Source organism: Pecten maximus, chromosome 17, assembly GCF_902652985.1.
Source record: "Pecten maximus chromosome 17, xPecMax1.1, whole genome shotgun sequence".
NCBI classification, from domain to species: Eukaryota; Metazoa; Mollusca; class Bivalvia; order Pectinida; family Pectinidae; genus Pecten; species Pecten maximus.
In genome coordinates this window covers 3,989,906-4,008,381 of record NC_047031.1, presented here as the reverse complement: position 1 = coordinate 4,008,381, position 18,476 = coordinate 3,989,906, and the positions used below count along the sequence as shown (strand labels likewise).

The 18,476-nt window shown below is 34.9% G+C and overlaps 1 protein-coding gene across 1 annotated transcript; it reads right to left on the bottom strand.

Annotated features, from left to right (window-relative positions):
• Positions 1–5,262: 5,262 nt before the first annotated feature.
• On the bottom strand, positions 5,263–11,697 carry LOC117315745 (perlucin-like). Its single transcript, XM_033870097.1, has 5 exons — positions 11,355–11,697; positions 8,743–8,836; positions 7,565–7,650; positions 6,192–6,279; positions 5,263–5,632 (listed from the first exon to the last, which is right to left on the bottom strand). The coding sequence occupies exons 1-5, from the start codon at positions 11,481–11,483 to the stop codon at positions 5,403–5,405; spliced, it is 627 nt and encodes a 208-aa protein (XP_033725988.1). The 5' UTR covers positions 11,484–11,697; the 3' UTR covers positions 5,263–5,402.
• Between the last annotated feature and the right edge of the window lie 6,779 nt (positions 11,698–18,476).

The window sequence follows — 18,476 nt, the reverse complement described above, 5'->3', positions numbered from 1 at the left end:
AATTGCTCCATAAAAGCATGGTTAACATTAAAGTGAAATCCAATCCCTATATATTGCGTTATGAAAACAGCAGAAACTAAAAGTTGTCGATCGTATTCGCGCAGGTGCTTGCGTTATCGACTCGCTCTTGCACGACGTCAAGTTACTGCGGTGTTTCGTTAAAATAATACGGACTTATGGAAACTTTTAATCATTTATTTGGTACGTTATGACTGATAGAATTGTGTATTTTGGTCAGTATTTTCTTGGCTTCAATTGTATATGTAATGATTACATTTCTTTATGCAAAAAATCATTAAAATTTGTCGATGTGTGCTGCGTACGGTATAGAACCATACATCACATGTACTTTATTGACAAAAAACATCACTTATTGCAGGATTCCTGTAAAATAGTGGAATATGCATAAAATTAAGAGTATTGACTACCACTATTGTGATTTACAGGCATTATTTCTTGCTATATTTTAAGTAATGTGAGATACAAAATCGAATCCGCGCTTGGACGATTACGCCGGCTGAAACACGACGTCAACAATTCAAAATGGTCGAAAAAAAAGTTGGCTTGTTTTTTCAACTCATAAAATGTATCAGAAAAGTTTGCAAAATGAAATTTTACAAAGAACAAATGTTGTTGGATATTTTCTCCCGTTTTACTAGGTATATTCGGTATCTCAATAGGTAAACAAATAAGGGAGATACGACCATTTCCCTAACACCGACGTGCTATTCGCGTAGTTTGGCGTAGTTGGGAGTTAAGGGGTTAAGGAAATAACTATCACGTTTTAATTATATAGCTATCGGGTTTTAATGGGATAATTATCGCGTTTTAACGGGATAACACACGCATTTTAACGAGATTATAATTTCGTTTTAACGGGATAACACACGCGCTTTAACGAGAAAATTATCGCGTTTTAAAAGGATAATTAAATCGTTTTAACGACATAGTTATCGCATTTTAAAGAGATTCCTTACGCGTTTTAACGAGATAACTCCAGAATTCAACGAGATATTGATCGCTTTTAAACGAGATATCTAACACGGATAACTAACGCGTTTTGACGAGATAAGTATCGCGTTTTAACGGGATAACTAACGCATTTTAACGAGATAACTATCACGTTTTAACGGGATAACTAACGCGTTTTAACGGAGTAACTATTGCGTTTTAACGGGATAATTAACACATTTTAACGAGATAATTATCGTGTTTTAACAGGATAACTAACGTATTTTAAGGAGATAACTATCGCGTTTTAATTGGATAACTAGCGCATTTTAACGAGATAACTATCACGTTTTAACGGGATAACTAACGCGTTTTAATTATATAGCTATCGTATTTAAACGGGATAACAAACGCGATTGAACGGGATAGCTATCGCGTTTTAACGAGATAACTATAGCGTTTTAACGGGATAACACACGCGTTTTAACGAAATAACTATCTCGTTTTAACGAGATAACTATCGCGTTTTAACGAAATAACTATCTCGTTTTAATGAGATTATAATTTCGTTTTAACGGGATAACAAACGTGCTTTAACGAGATAATTATCGCGTTTTAAAAGGATAACTTAACGTTTTTACGAGATAGCCATCACGTTTTAACGAGATAACTAACGCGTTTTAACGAGATAACTACTGCATTTAACGAGATATTTATCGCGTTTAAACGAGATATCTAACAAGGATAACTAACGCGTTTTGACGAGAAAGCTTTCGCGTTTTAACTGGATAACTAACGCATTATAACGAGATAATTATCGCGTTTAAAAGGGATAACTTACGTATTTTAACCAGATAGATATCGCGTGTTAACGGGACAACTAACGCGTTTTAACGAGATAATTAACGCGTGTTAACGAGATAACTATCACGTTTTAATGATATAGCTGTCGCGGTTTAACTGGATAACAAACGCCTTTTAACGGGATAACAAACGCGTTTTAATGATATAATTATCGCGTTTAAACGGGATAACTGACGCGTTTTAAGGAGATAACTATCGCGTTTAAACGAGATAACAAAAGCGTTTTAACGAGATAAATAACGCGTTTTAACGACATAATTATCGCGTTTTAACGAGTTAACTATCTCGTTTTAATGGGATAACTAACGCGTTATAACGGGATAACAAACGCGCTTTAACGGGATAACTAACGCGTTTTAACGGGATAATTAACGCATTTTAACTGAATAAATAATGCGTTTTAACGAAATAACTAACACGTTTGCACGGTATAATAGACGCGTTTTAACGGGATAACAAACGCGTTTTAACGGGATAACTAACGCATTTTAACGGGATAACTAACGCGTTTTAACGAGATGACTAATGCGTTTTAACGAAATAACTATCACGTTTTAATTATATAGCTTTCGTGTTTTAACGGGACAACAAACGCGATTGAAGTGGATAACTATCGCGTTTTAACGAGATAACTAACGCATTTTAACGAAATAAGTATCGAGATTTAACGGAATAATTAACGAATTTTAAGGAAATAATTATCGCATTTGAACGGGATAACTAACGCGTTTTAACGAGATAATTATCGCGTTTTAATGGGATAACTAACGCGTTTTAACGGAATAATTATATCGTTTTAACTGAATAATTAACGCATTTTAACGAGGTAATCATCGCGTTTTAATCGGATAAGTAACGCGTTTTAACGAGATGACTATCGCATGTTAACGAGATAACTATCTCGTGTAAGCGGAATACAAACGCGTTTTAACGGGATAACTATCGAGATTTAACGGGATAACTAACGAATTTTAAGGAGATAATTATTGCGTTTTAACGGGATAACTAACGCTTTTTAACGAGATAATTATCGCGTTTTATCGGGATAGCTAACGCGTTTAAACGAGATAACTATCGCATGTTAACGAGATAACTATGCCCGCACTGCCTGACACGAAAGCTTCATTATGTGTTTTTTAGTGTTTTTTGTCAGTTTTATTTGATTTCAATTGATCATGTATGATAAAACAACCTCAATCAATATGAGCTGTGAATTTAGTTTTGAGAAAAAACGGAATGTTGCGCAAAATATTTCAACTTACACTTTGTCAGTGCAGTCGTGATCGCGGCTTAAATCGGCTGTCATGGCAACGGCGAGGACGGTGGTTTTACCATAGTGTCTAATTTACACACTTGTTTGTACAACCGACAACTTCTAACTATACATTATGTCTTTGGAAATTATCTGTAAATAACGCCGTTTTGTATGTGTACGTGAATAAATAGAAGAATGTGAGGAATTTTTTTCGGTATTTTAGTACGACGAACAAGTGTATCACGTTTGTTTGTACGGCAAACTACGTTAGTTGGGTGATCTGGCCATATTTACCGACCAAGTATTAATGTAGTCTTTCGTGCCGGTCACCGGACCACGCGAGACCACGATGACCGACGAAAACATCCCGATAAGGACGGTGGACACCTAACATTAAAATCCGGTGGTGAAAACAACCAAAACTGACGGGAAAAAATAATAAATAATGAATAATGAATTTATTTTAGAAACATAATGATGTTAGTTCTTTTTTAATTATATATGCAACATTAACCCACATGCGTGGGTGTCAATCAGACACTAGCTTCAAGAGTCATATGAGGATTGGCGCAATGGAACACCAGCTTCAAGAGTCATATGAGGATTGGCGCAATGGAACACCACGCATGTGGGTTAATGTTGCGTCCCGTTTTGTTGCTCATTAGTGTATTCATGTAAAATATACATTGTTGTACATTGTTGCAACTTGTACATTCCAATGACGTCACATTGTTTACAGATCCCGCGTTGTGTCTGCACTGCCTGACGCGAAGGCTTCATTCTGTGTTTTTTTAGTGTTTTTGTTAGTTTTCTGATAATTCAATTGATACGGTATGATTAAACAACCCCAATCAATATGAGGTGTGAATGTAATTTTAAGTTTAAACGGCATGTTGCGAAAAATACTTCAACTTTCACTTTGTCAGTGCATTCGTGATCGCAGCTTCGAACGGCTGTCATGGCAACGACATGGACGGTGGTTTCATTACAGTGACGAATTTACAAACTTGCATGTGTACAGCCGAAAACTTCTAACTATACCTTATGTCTTTGGAAATCATCTGTAAATAATTAATTGAATTAATTACGATCCATTGCATTCGTTTATTAACGTTTGTTCGTTTCTATATGCCGATTTCGATACTTAAAACACTGAAGAGTTCCAATATTGGAAAATGAACATTAACACTTGGTCTATGAATCGTCCTAGAGCACCCGACTACCCTAAATCAATACTTATGAAACAGGTACGAGCGTGAAGGTAATTGTATGAGAGCAACGAAAAGTGCTGTACATTCTTACGAAAATGACAAACACGGTCAAAATTACTTAAAAAGTAGTCAATTAATCGGCATTTCTTCAATTAACACCAGTTTATAACGCCGTTATGTAACCATACTTGAATAAATAGAAGAATGTACAGCACTTTTTCTCGGTTTCTTAGCACGATGAATAAGTGTATCATATTTGTATGTACGACAAAATACGTTGGTCGGGTGCTCTGGCCATATTTACCGACCAAGTGTTAATGTAGTCCTTCGTGCCGGTCACGTGACCACGCGAGAGCACGAGGAACGACGAAAACATCCGGGATAAAGACGTTTGACACCTAACATTAAAATCCGATCAAAAAAAACCAAACAGAACTAACCGAGAAATCATTAAATATTGAATTTATATTAAAACATGATGTTTTTTGTTCTTTTTAATTATAAATGCAACATTAACCCACATGCGCAACTTTCAGAGTCATATGAGGATGGGCGTAATGGAACACCAACTTCATCTCCTTGAGTCATATGAGGATGGGCGCAATAAAACACCAATTTCCAGAGTTAACTGAGGATTGGTGCAATGGAACACAAGCTTCAATAGTCATATGAGAACGGGCGCAATGGAACACAACCTTCCAGAGTCATATGAGGATGGGTGAAATGGAACACCAACTTCCAGAGTCATATGAGGATGTGTGAAATGGAACACCAACTTTCAGAGTCATATGAGGACTATCGTCGATGTGAAGGCAAAGAAAATGTTACATAAGGACGAGCGTGAAAGACACAGCAGTCAGAATCATAGTAGGACGGGCATCAAAGAGACAGAACCAGTCTGTATAATATGAGAGTATACGACAAGAAGCACAATCCGAAGAGAAAAATAGAAAGAAATAAAAAGTAGACAGCACAAAAAAAAAAAAAAAAAATGGAAATCATGAAAGAAAGGTTGAGATCAAAATGTAATGATGAAACAGATCAATATTGTTCATTTTAGTGTTCCTGGATTATAAACTCTGATGTTTATTAGTTTCAGATTTACAATTAGCATCAAGTCACTAGGGAAACAACCCATAAGGAACTTCGCATACGACATGTACATTTTTTGTGCAACTGTAATCTGCCCATAGTCCTGTGACCCGTCGCAAACCGGCACAATCCTCACTATTGTCATGCGGGTTAGGTTCACCCGGGCCCCACATTGTAGTCAACACATCATCTCCAGGCCCCCACACCCATTCGCCTTCCACTACCTTGTCGTTTGCAGCAAGCCACATGTCTGGGATCCCTGAAAATAAAACAGTTGTAACTTCCACTTCTATTTAAGATACACTCATATTTGACATGGATATTGATTATCAATTTAATTAATAATGATATGCTCTAAGCACCTATTTCCACACATTAAAAAAATGCATTGCTGTACTAAACACATCAAAACCAAGCATCATCGTATTAGCGATTTTCACTTAGACTTGCGGTTTTGCCTATAATGACGGAATTATCATTCATTCATGTTGGCGTAGTTGGATTTTGATTCCCAACGTCCTATTAACAGTCGGGGCCATTTAAGGACATGTCTGGTTTGGGTGGTGAAGGAAAGCCAGAGTACAGTACAGTACCAAACAACTGTCCCGCGTAGGTTTCGAACTCGCAACCCAGATGTAAAGGGCTAGTGATAAAGTGCCGGGTCCCTTTGTGCAGTTGACTACTTACAACTATCAAAAAGTAAATGTAGCTTTATTAATTGAAAATCTGGCCAAATAAAAAAAAAAGAAATCAATTCCTTGTCGCTTATTTGAGTATAGTGAAAAAAATATTGAATAATCAGATATCTATATCCTTACCCCGTGTTGTGATTTCCGATACGAGAAAACTGTTCACCTCAGCGTTGTCAACTCTCACAAGCGTGGCATTTAATGAGTTACAAAACACCTGTGCAATTAAAACAAAGTATTAGTATGGTATTACTCATTTGCAATAACATTGAAGTACATGTCACTTTGTAAATTAAGATATGTATCTTGTAATCACTCTGTACCTCCGTGTGCACGCGTTAACGTCCTTAACATTTTTTTTCTCACAACATAAATTCAAGCAGGAAGTGGTGTGTTTCTGAGTTTAGTTTAGTTGGTCAAATTCTCTTGAAAATCTGTATTGATATAAAAAAAAACCCGATATTTTGTTCTCAAGAATCTTGAGCATTGGAGCATTTATCTCTTTATTAAATACATCAAGGTAAATTGCCATATCATTATTAACCCCTTCACCCCTTCATTTTCTGTTCTCATTCTATTCTTCTTTTCTTTTAATTTCCTATGTCTCTCATGTCTTCTTCCTTATCAAAACGGTATATATCACAACTATTATCATTTACACGATGAATAATTAATATAATATTGTCTTTAATATAGAGTTTTGGACAAGAAAATTAATTATATATCACAACTATTTGCACTTACACGATGAATAATTAATATAATATTATCTTTAATATAGAGTGTTGGACAAGAACATTAATTAGAAATGATTTATAGACTTTTAAAACTCAATAACAATAAAAATAACTTATGCAAGTGACCTTGTTCTGGAACATAGAAGTCTGAAATGATTTTTTGTTTTTCTTTTTTTGCGATATCCTCATAATTGACCAATGCATGCAGTATTATCAAAATGCTTCAAATCATTACGTCGTCTTTGCATTCATAACGGTGACCTTGTCCTTGAACTTTGAAACAGGAAACAGGAACTCTGTAGGGGTTTTCTCATATTTAATCAATTTATAGATCTTAATCTACGCCGATATAGAATATTTAAAACAATACAGCCATTGTGTGTTCAGCTAATCATATTTTTGTCAAATATACACATGTACCGAACAATATTTAACATGAAGACGAGTAACAGTTTTTTTTGTTATTCGTGATTAAAACTGTTATGTCTTAAAAGGAATCGCGCCAGATTAATGGATGAAATATATCTGGGGCTTCATTAAAACTTTACAAAAATATCGGGAATGATATCCCTTAACATACTCATAGTAAATGTTAAATATATAATAATATGAAATGCAAATTCTACAATTTTGCTTTGTTAAGCGACATGGAGTAAAATACCAATAGTTCCAGATATACTTTTGGTACGTCTATACATCAACTGAAAAAAAAAAGATTAAAAAAAAAAAAAAAAAATAGAAAAAGAAAAGAAAAAAAAAAATTACCACATTTTGTTGTTCCGTTGTATAAGTTCCAGAAAATAAATAGCATTTGTGGTTGAAATGCTTCCAGTCGGTCGTAGGACAAAGATCTAAAACATAAAAGTAATGTGGGCTCGGATAGTGTATCAACCGTCCAATGATGTAATATAAGAAATGTATCTAAGGTACATCATTAAATACTGTTGAGTTCCTTATTGCTTAATACATCCGTCTTAAATATATTGTGTTAATACATTGAAATGTACGTCAGTTTGAAATGTAATATGTGTATGAATTGAAATGTACAGTAGTTTTAAATGTAATGTAGTAATACATTGAAATGAACATCATTTTGAAATGTAGTCTGTTAATGCATTGAAACATACATTAGTTTAAAATGTAATATGACAATACATTTAAATGTACATCAGTTTGAATTGTTGTTTATTAATACACTGAAGTGTATATCACTAGTTCTTGATAGTGACAACGTTTTATCAGGAAAACTGTTGACGACATTTCACTCTCAGGTAGTTGATTGTTCTTATCATTTTCTGTGTACTGATACGTACATGAACATTATGCCATCATTGTTCTACCAACGTGTCGAACTATTAAAAACGATAATTCAAAACAATGTGCTATGACTTAAAACTACTAAAATAGTATGCTTATAGGAATCTAAATACACCTAATACTGTTTACAGCAAAATACTCTGTTTATCTTTTTTCGTTTTTCGACACAAGAGAAAACAAAAAAACATCCCGTTTCAACCTCTAAACTCCTTCATGTTCTTATGCCACCTGCATTCTCCATTATAAGGTGTTTTTAACACATACATTTGTTTTTGAAAAGAACTATACAGTGACTGTGGTGAATGCGGCTACAGTGTACGAAACTATGTAGTTAGATACATTCTTCTAGGATATATTTTTACATTTCGTTTGTTATAAGAATGTTTGTGTAAAGAATACTATGAAATTGTGTCCCTTTTGTGTACAAATGTGGTAAAGCTGTTAATACTATTAGGGCTTTGAGAGAACCAATTGGGATTTGACAAAAATGCATTTGGAATATATATTTATGGGCGATAGGTTGGTAATATGACAATAGGTCACTGTGAGAGAGGTTTACTGCACTTGTCTTCAGGACGTTAAAATACCCAAAATACGCGAAGCAGATATATAGTGATTATATATACCTAGGTCAAGACAAGTAGAGCTGCCATCCCTCATGTCGACACATACTTCAGTCTCCGAACAACTGCCAGGTACACAGTTAGAGCTACTGTCAATCTGAAATTTATAAATCCGTAAGGAACAGTGATAGCAAATGCTGGAAATCAGTGCACCAAGTTCAATCGGCATGCATTAAGATTACATCTGCCTAATGGTGCGATTTTGAGATCATGAACTATTGTATTGATAACGAATTGCCGTGCTATAAATTGTTAATGATAAGTATAAATCGCACACTTTCCAATATGAAACTGTCCTGTAGCTAACAAGTTATAACTGTATCCCCATTTGGATATATTAACAGATGCATGTAATGAATGCCCTGGTAATTACCTGGAAATCAAATTACTTTCAAAATAATTCCGTGTTTTCATGTTCATTTGAATTAACATCAGTCTTCAAGATTAGTTTCTGTCATTGTTATCTCCATAGAAATCACTCTGGATGTTTAAATCCCCAAGGAACACGGATAGCAAGTGGCGGACATCAGTGCATCCAAGCTCCACCAGCATGCATTGAGATGGTGTCTACCTAATGGTGCTATTTCGGTGTCATGAACTATTATATTAATAACGAATTATCTTGTTATAAATCGTCCACTTTCCGATGGTTGAAATTGATAGATATTATATTATCTAACATGGCTTTCATATTATCATCTTTTTTTTTACGATACCAAAATGTTATTCCCCCAGTTGGAAATATCCTAGATGTGCGTATACACTTATGGCTAAGCAGTAATTGTATACACACTTCTGTATTGTATAGAAGTTGCCAGGGAACCCTGGGTTCATCTCCCTGAACACTATGAAGGCTCTCATACTGTACATGCAAATACAAATTATATATCTATAATATCCATAACGGTATAGTCATTTTTGGAGATATGTTATCATAAAGGTTAAAGGGTAGCAATATTTGAGAAAATTGTACTTGAATAATCAAAGGGGAGTAATTTGTTAAATTGATATGGTTACTAAAATACTCAATTAAAACATTCGGATGAATTAAATGAAAAAACAAGAAGTCAAATCATTGATAGGCCAAATAATGAAATTAAATATGTATATTATTTCACTTTCATTCCTGCATAGGGAGTAAAATATTTGTAAAGACAAGACGTTGCATCACAAAAATACAATAAATAAAAATTAAAAATATATATATATATATCATCAACACAAAAAAGAGGATGAGAAAAAGGAGAACAATTAAATAATAACTACACAATCACACAATGTCTCTTACACATAGAGGTACAGGTACTATGCACATCATAAATCAATTGGCATACTATTTTTAAACACATATACTCAACTACTGTTGTATACTTAATTGCTGTATCAAACATTTTTTTCTTTGAATTTCATTTTGCAAAACAATGATCAACTACGATGTGGTATATTTTATAATACTGTATGGATAGGTATAGGTTGGCACACATATACTTAATATTTTTTTTATTTTTATTTCTTTTTATTTGCAAACGCAGAAATTAACCCAAAAATCTATGTTTCAAATCGGTCCGGAAAGGAGAATGGGTTGGTTAGTTACATCTTTGTGTATTTATCGGATAAGGTGTGGTTTCGGCCTGTTGCATTCCTAGGTTTAAATTGATCCGTTGATCATTTTCTGGTCGCTTATTGTTATAAAAAGTTGAAAAAAATTAGTGTAACAAAAACAGTATGTGTAATCATTGTATCGTTTTCGAGATATGTGTGATTTCGATGAATGCACCACTTAACGTGAATGCTATTCGTCAAGTTAGTGAGCTATCTAGCTATGACGTAATAACAGGCGTGTTTATCCTCCGTATTGTACATTAACAAATGTGACGGAAGCGGCAGGTTATTCACTATCAACGTTTAATAAACTATGCTATCACTGTATTTTAACACGTAACATTCAACTATAAGTTATATTGAAAGGCTTAGCTAGTGAATCTATATTTCTAAATCAAATAATGGTTTCAAGATGCGGAAATTTCTTAATAATACGAGTAATCCATGTCGTATTGCAATAGCGTTTCGAGAAAGCCTATGTTGAGTAGACGGAATATTTCATGTAAACTAAAGGAGACAAAAAAGCTCACGTCGCAGGCGTAATCGAGACGATTCCAAAAAAAAATATTGTTAGTGTTATTTAGACCTGACGACCAGTCCTCAAACGGGACTGGTGCTCGAAGTTGGACAGGTAACGCATTTCATATTTGATTCTCATTCAACAAATGGACCCCTTTGCGTTGCAGTTATGTGACTGGGGTTTTGTCTCGGGTTTTGGCTTTAGGTTCTGTCCTATGGCCGAGACATACCAAAGTATCTTGAAATGATAGCTGTTACTCCTACTAAATTGTAATCATTTTGTTATTGGTTCGCCCGTCCTAAGATTAATATGACAGGGAATGTGCTCATTTTGGTGTCTTTGGAAATCTGCTTGAAGTAATATGTCGTCTGGCCAATCAAAACCGCTGCAAAGCATTCCCTTATATAGTATGTGTAACTCGTCCCATGTTTAAAGGTCACCTTATCAACATATTTTATATATTTAATATGTTTTAACAAAAAGAAAAACTCACGTGTATAGATTCAACATCCAAAAGTGACGTCATAGAGCCTTCCTCCCCGTACGTCATCATGAGCTCACACGTCAGTTTTTTCCCGATTGTGGTGGATTTTTTCACATACTCTGTATCTCTTGCATACATTGATGCACTGTAAGACTCCTATGGTATCCAAGTGCATAAAGGATTTGTAATTCTTGTTCGATCCCAGGTCAACGTGTAAATTACCGGCACAAAGGCCATGTCCATCGACAAGTAAAACTGTTTTCAAGATGAAAAATGTTGTCACTGTCAGGTAATGAACTTTACTATTTAACATCATGTGGCTTCGTTTAGAGTAGTGTGCAATGCCTTATCCAATGTTGCAATGTAACTTATCACTTTGTCTCTAGAGTTATAACAGGTGCGACTGTCTAATTTATTGATGAACATGGCAAACGACCCATAGCGAAGTAAATTAGCAAGTTTAATACCTGATTGATCAGTGATATATATATTATTTAGTAGTAGGTCTCACTACCATACTGATCGATGCTATTAGAGGTCGTTTTGCACCGATCGCTCTCGGTAACCTTAGTTCCATGTAAAGCTAGTATTTGCATAAGGCTAATAACAACGTGTATGTTGTTATCTTTTAAAGAGAGGATGTGAGTATGCCTGATGCTGATGTTGTCCCCTAATTTTCTCATTGACATTCCTGATATCGTGACATCTAATGATGTCCCTTTATTTGTCCCTTAGTCGATATGATTACGCTTTGGTTATGGATTATCTGTTTCCCCCTCATTTCTCCCCTAGTCAGTCTTATGGAGTTATGTCTTTCGATTAGATGTTGTCTCCTCATTTTTTCCCTGGTTGGTATGATGCCGTTATGTCTAAGGATTATATGTTGTCCTGTTTCATTCCACTGATCTGCCTGGTGTCATTACGTCTATCAATTATTATGTTGTCCCCTCAATTTTGTTTCCCCTGACTTTCTATCTGGTCTAAGGTACACGATCAATATCAGTCGGGAATATTACCTGCAAGTGCATTGCAAAAGATATTGATAAACATGCTTAACTATTTTAGAATATTCCCATCCCAACCCCAAAATAACAAAGCAAAACAAAATAAGAACAAAAAGTAAACTTAAAAAAAAAAAGAAAAAAAAGTAGCAATAAATAAACAAACAGTAATAAAAAAAAACCAAAATAAAAACAAACAAAAAATGGAGAACAAAATATTGATATAATGCTCCAATGTGGAATAGTTTATGACGTCTCCTAATATGTCGAGTCATTTCCGTACTATAGTCTACATAAAAATCTGCTCTCTCATACCCGTTGTCGACAATAGAATACCTAGTGTAATGCTCCTTCTTCCCACTGCCAACGATCGGCTAACCTGGCATTACCTAAGTATTGATTTGTTTTAAACACCCGACAAATGCAATTATCCGAAAGAATGACATATAGACAGTGTCCAAGACTTTCGAAACAAACATTTTAGTAGATAAATTTGTGTGCACGATTGAATACATTACGTCACGATTTGGCGTACATTATTGTCCGTTGGCAGGGGGACCGCAATGAATTCCTGGAGAGATTGAGCTGCTTCGGTATATTTTGCTCTGAAATGAGATGAACAAAATATATAATTGTTTCTTCAGTGATACCAAATATAATTTACTCGTGTGGCTAATATTTATATATTTTTCACTCATGAATAATATCAAGGTATGAGCCACACTATTAACATGAATTTGGTATAATTGAAAACACTGTTATATATTGGGGTGGAGGAGGGAAAGTTGAAAAAAAATTTCTCCGCCAGTGAACATAAACAAAGAAGTCACGTGATCCAGTACGGCAAGGATAAGACGTCAAATCCGGAAATAGAAATTACGGGACAATAATAAAATGGAAAAAAAACCCAGATAGTATAGCATCTTAATATTCATGATAATTGTGATGCAATAAATAGTTGCTGTTAGAAACAGCAAAATAAGTGTACGATGAAATATAATAGAGAGCACCATATTATCTTTCCAATAGGTAATTAATGATATGGTAAATATCATGAAAATGTATTTACGTGCTATAATCTGTTAATAAAGAAAAGAATGAATAAATTATCAACCCGAATTATATATATATGTGATCGTTTTTGCCATCCAGTTTTAATATGTTTTGAATCTATTCAGTTTATGGCCGTTTTATATTTGTATAATCAATCTTGATATAGGGAGGGAATACAGATGGTAACTCCCACCTACCAAAAAAAAATAATAAAAAAAAAAAATAATAAATAATAATAAGATACAATAAACAACATCACTGAATCAAGAGATGTATAGAGGAAGAAGTAGAAGATGCAGCTTGAGTGACCTGTATATAAAACCTAATAATTATCCTGAGAAGATATATGTTTGGCTTTGTTGCAATGAGTTCCTCGCAACCTTGTGTAATAGACCAATACAGTTTTGTATGGGGTTGGTAATTATTCACCACTAAACATAAACCGAAATATCGATTGTGCATACATTTAAGTATATGTGCATTAGTACAGCTTCTCTTTGCATTAAAACGGAAATATTGTTACGTATCCATTTTCTCGAGTTTTACCAAGTAGACGTTGACACTTTATCAATGTATGATTGTGAAAAATTAAAAAAACTTGATAAATAGCAAATGATATCCATAATAACCAATTATTTCAATATACAGTGTATAAAAATGTAAGTGTCTATCTTCTGCATGCCATCCTCTCCCTCTCTCTCTGTCTATCTGTCTCTGTCTCTCTCTGTCTCTGTCTGTCTCTGTCTCTCTGTCTGCAATTTTATACCAAGGACGGTCAAATAAGACATTATGTCTTACTAATTAGAAGTATCACATCATTGACACAATTAATTTGCCTGCAGGCTCATACCGTTGTGTTAAAGGGCAATTTTGATACAGTTCATGTAGCCTACAAAAATGATAATTTTCTACTTTTGCTAAATCAGTCGGGAAATAAGAAGACCACACATGAAGTCAAATACACTATGTGTTGACCTCGCGATTTTCCGTTGGAGTAAACAATGGATAGCAAGAAAATGTACGTTAGTACTTTTGTTAAGATATTCCCTATACAGCGTCAACACTGTTTTATCAGATTGCAACATCTATATTCGAGGGAGACAACGTGGAATGTATGAATATACACATCTCTATACATCAAACACTGGATGTCGTTCTTGGGTTCAATTGACAGAAAACAAAACAAAATCCTCTGACGAAGGCACAAACTCATTAGCGTGTATGATCCAGCTTAATAATGTTGTCATGAGAGGTGTGGTTGGTGCCATTCTGGCCACGGTTGTTTAAGTGATTGCTGCACCTGATAACATTGCTCTTGATAGGGTCCTATACTAACACATCTATAGTCATATCAAATGTATTATATAGTTAGAATTAACCACGATATATTGGCAATATTTATTGGGAACCCTAGTCTTATAGTCAAATATACGCTATGTTTGTACGACTGCATGCAATACAGAAACCGAAAACTAATAATAAAAATATGTTTTGTTTCATATCTAATATGTTGTTATTTAAACCTCCCACTGATTTCTCTGATTCTCTGATAATGTTTGGATTTGGTTACTGGATTTGTGAATATATCCTTACTTTATTATTAATTAGTATGTTGTTTCGAGATGTATTGTCCATACGGGACTTCATTAAGTATATAAAATGTTTCCCGCAGAGAGACCATTATACTATCGCCGTTATATTAACACTCCCTCTTTAATTGATTCGAGTCGTATAAAGTTCAAGTGTAAAATGATGGAACGATTAATAATTTAATTATTGCTCTATTAAATTCTTTTTTATACATATATTTATTTTCCCCCTTGGCATCTTTTCCCGATTTTTACATTTTTGAAATTATAATTACATTGTAATAACGAGTCCGAAAAAATTAAATGCAAATTTCGTCTCGTCTACGTCGAGAGTCTTTAGATAAAGCGTTGCAATGTTGTTATTTTTTTCCGTCGGCGACTGCGACGTCATTGACGACATTTGCCTATAGTTCTGCTTTTATTTTTAGTATCGTTAACACTGTTAAACTTTAATCAAGTGTTGATAAATTTTCAAACTACAAAGTAGACGCCATCTAAACACACATGTGATGACCATGCTACCCCAGAAACTACGGTCGCCGGGAATAATACTTTAAGTTATTTTTTTTCAAAGTGATTTTTCTTCCATACATTTGGAAGTTGAATTATTTGTTGCAATATTCTTTTTTCTTTTGATATATTTGGGATAAATAAACTTGATATTTGGACCAATTATCATTACATACATATGACTTACACTGTACATTGTGTATACAGTTGCCTCCTGACTAGTATATTACCAAATGGTTTATATGCAATGTATAATATTGGTTAATATTACAAAGAACCGCTGTGTTCAGATTTTAAGGGGCTTAACCAGTAACTAATTGAAGCTAACAGAACACTGACTATAGTCGGAGAATGGCGCCATGTTGACGATGTACCGGTAACTAATTAGAGCCGAAAGAACACTAATTATAGTTGGGGATATATTCATAGCGATGGGTGGAGTCATTTTGGCGGTAAATCCAGTAACTCATGTCGGCAAAACACTGACCATAGTTGATGATACAACCCTAGCGATGGATGTAGGCGGTAAACCAGTAACTAAAGTCAACAGAACACTGACCATAGTTGATGATATATCCCTTTCAATGTATGTAGGCGGTGAACCAGTAACTAAAGTCAACAGAAAACTGACTTGAGTCGGTGATACAACCCTAGGAATGTATGTAGGCGGTGAACCAGTAACTAAAGTCAACAGAAAACTGACTTGGGTCGGTGATACAACCCCAGGAATTGATGTGGGCGGTGAACCAGTAACTAAAGTCAACAGAAAACTGACTTGGGTCGGTGATACAACCCCAGGAATGTATGTAGGCGGTGAACCAGTAACTAAAGTCAACAGGAAACTGACTTGGGTCGGTGATACAACCCCAGGAATGGATGTAGGCGGTGAACCAGTAACTAAAGTCAACAGAACACTGACCATAGTTGATGATACAACCCTAGCGGTGGATGTAGGCGGTAAACCAGTAACTAAAGTCAACAGAAAAACTGACTTGAGTCGGTGATACAACCCTAGGAATGGATGGAGGCCGTGAACCTGTAACTAAAGTCAACAGAAAACTGACTTAGGTCGGTGATACAACCCTAGGAATGGATGGAGCCATGTTGACGGTAAACAAATAACTAATCAAAGCCGACCGAACACTGACTATCGTTGGTGATATATCCCTAGCGTTGGATGGTGTCACTTAGGTAGTTAAACAGTAACTAACTAAAGTCCTTAGCAAAATTACTATATTGAGTCATATAGGCGGTAAATGAGTAGCCAGTTAAAGTTGGCAGAATACGTATTATAGACGTAAAGGCACAGTCTAGCAAAATGAAGTTAAACAGTCACTTACACTAATTATATTAGATATATTCTGTTTTGCCATCTCAGTTCTCTTCATTATCGATTCTTTTCCTTGGTGTTTAAACTGTCGGTAATTACCATTCTATTTCGCATAATGTTCCGCATGAATACACAATTGTAATCAGACGATACTGCCATCCCTATTACCTTCACGTTATCGATTCGAATATTATCCAATCATAGTGTAATTATGCTGTTGCAATGACGCATATTCATAATTAATATCATACCTATTGATTGTTAGTAATTTGCGAGAAATAACAATTTGTATGCACCTATCCTTGGAAATTGGCCTAAAGATTTCATTATAGTCCGGGTCGCTTTACACGAATGCAATATTTATTGAAATTTCAGGACTTGCTTAATTAGTTTTCCTGACTTAGCTGTTCCAGATCTGTACATAATGATAACATAGAGATATGTATTTGATCTATTCAGTGTTCGACAGCTCAATATTTTCTCGTTTATTCTCAATTCCCCAAGCAATTCTAGAACATGATATGAAAACCAGATTTTTGCAAATTTTTAAATGTTTTGAAATATTTTTTTTTATCAGTGGCCGACTGTACAATATGCATTTCATTTTTTACCAACGATTACTCGTGTTGTGTATACACATAATAATACTGGTCATGCAGAGTCAAATTTATTGTAATTTTCAATATATATGTTAGTAATTCCGGAACTCCCTGCCGGATTCCGGAATCTTCTGTACATACGTTATAGTTATTGTTGTTACTTCCGGTGAAGAATAAAACTGATGAAGGATGAACTTGTTTGTCTGCTCTGCCTCTGATTTTAAAGCAACCATCAACGTCCCACTCACTGCCAAGCGAGTTAAACCATTTCCCCTCAAACGTTGATGCGACATGGTGGAGAATCTGTTTCTATAAGAAGATTTCGGTGTGTATTACTATACATTAATGACTTGTGCCTGAAATTTTACCGAACATTGATCACGATGCACTAGTTCTTCAATCAGTGACTGACCACGTGACCATTTTTTTTGGCGCCATGGACTAACCTCCCCCCCCCCCCCCCCCCCCTCATGGATAGTTTTTTATTCAAGACGTTGATGCGACACTCGGTTTTTACATATCGCATTTGTATACAGGAATTGTTTATCCCTTAAAAAATTACTTCAGAGTTCATGTGTATCTTATGATGATATACAAATACCACAAAGCTATCGATCATGAACAATGTGTTCCCTGTTGTAAGTAGACAGTTTTCTCACACAAAGTGCACGTATCTAATCCTTCTTCGATATGAGCAGAGGTGTTCCCGTAAGTCTCCACGTCGGTTTTTGGATCTTTAAATATAAACAATTGCTCACGTGGGCATTTTGGACTTGGATTGTCTTAAAAATTACTTATTACGGTAAAAAGTCTAACGCAAATATTGAAACTATTTTGCAATACAAATTCTAGATCCCAACATGATCAACGTGTATCAGGATATAGAGGATCATATACCGGGCTCTCCAATGTCATCTGAACAAACAAAGAACAAAACAAAACAAAAAACAAAACAAAAAACAGAGTGGTTACCTCCGAAATGGCAGGGGCTTTACAATAGGTCCCCTCATACGAAATTTAGTGTGATCCAACAGCTCTTCTCAGCCTTT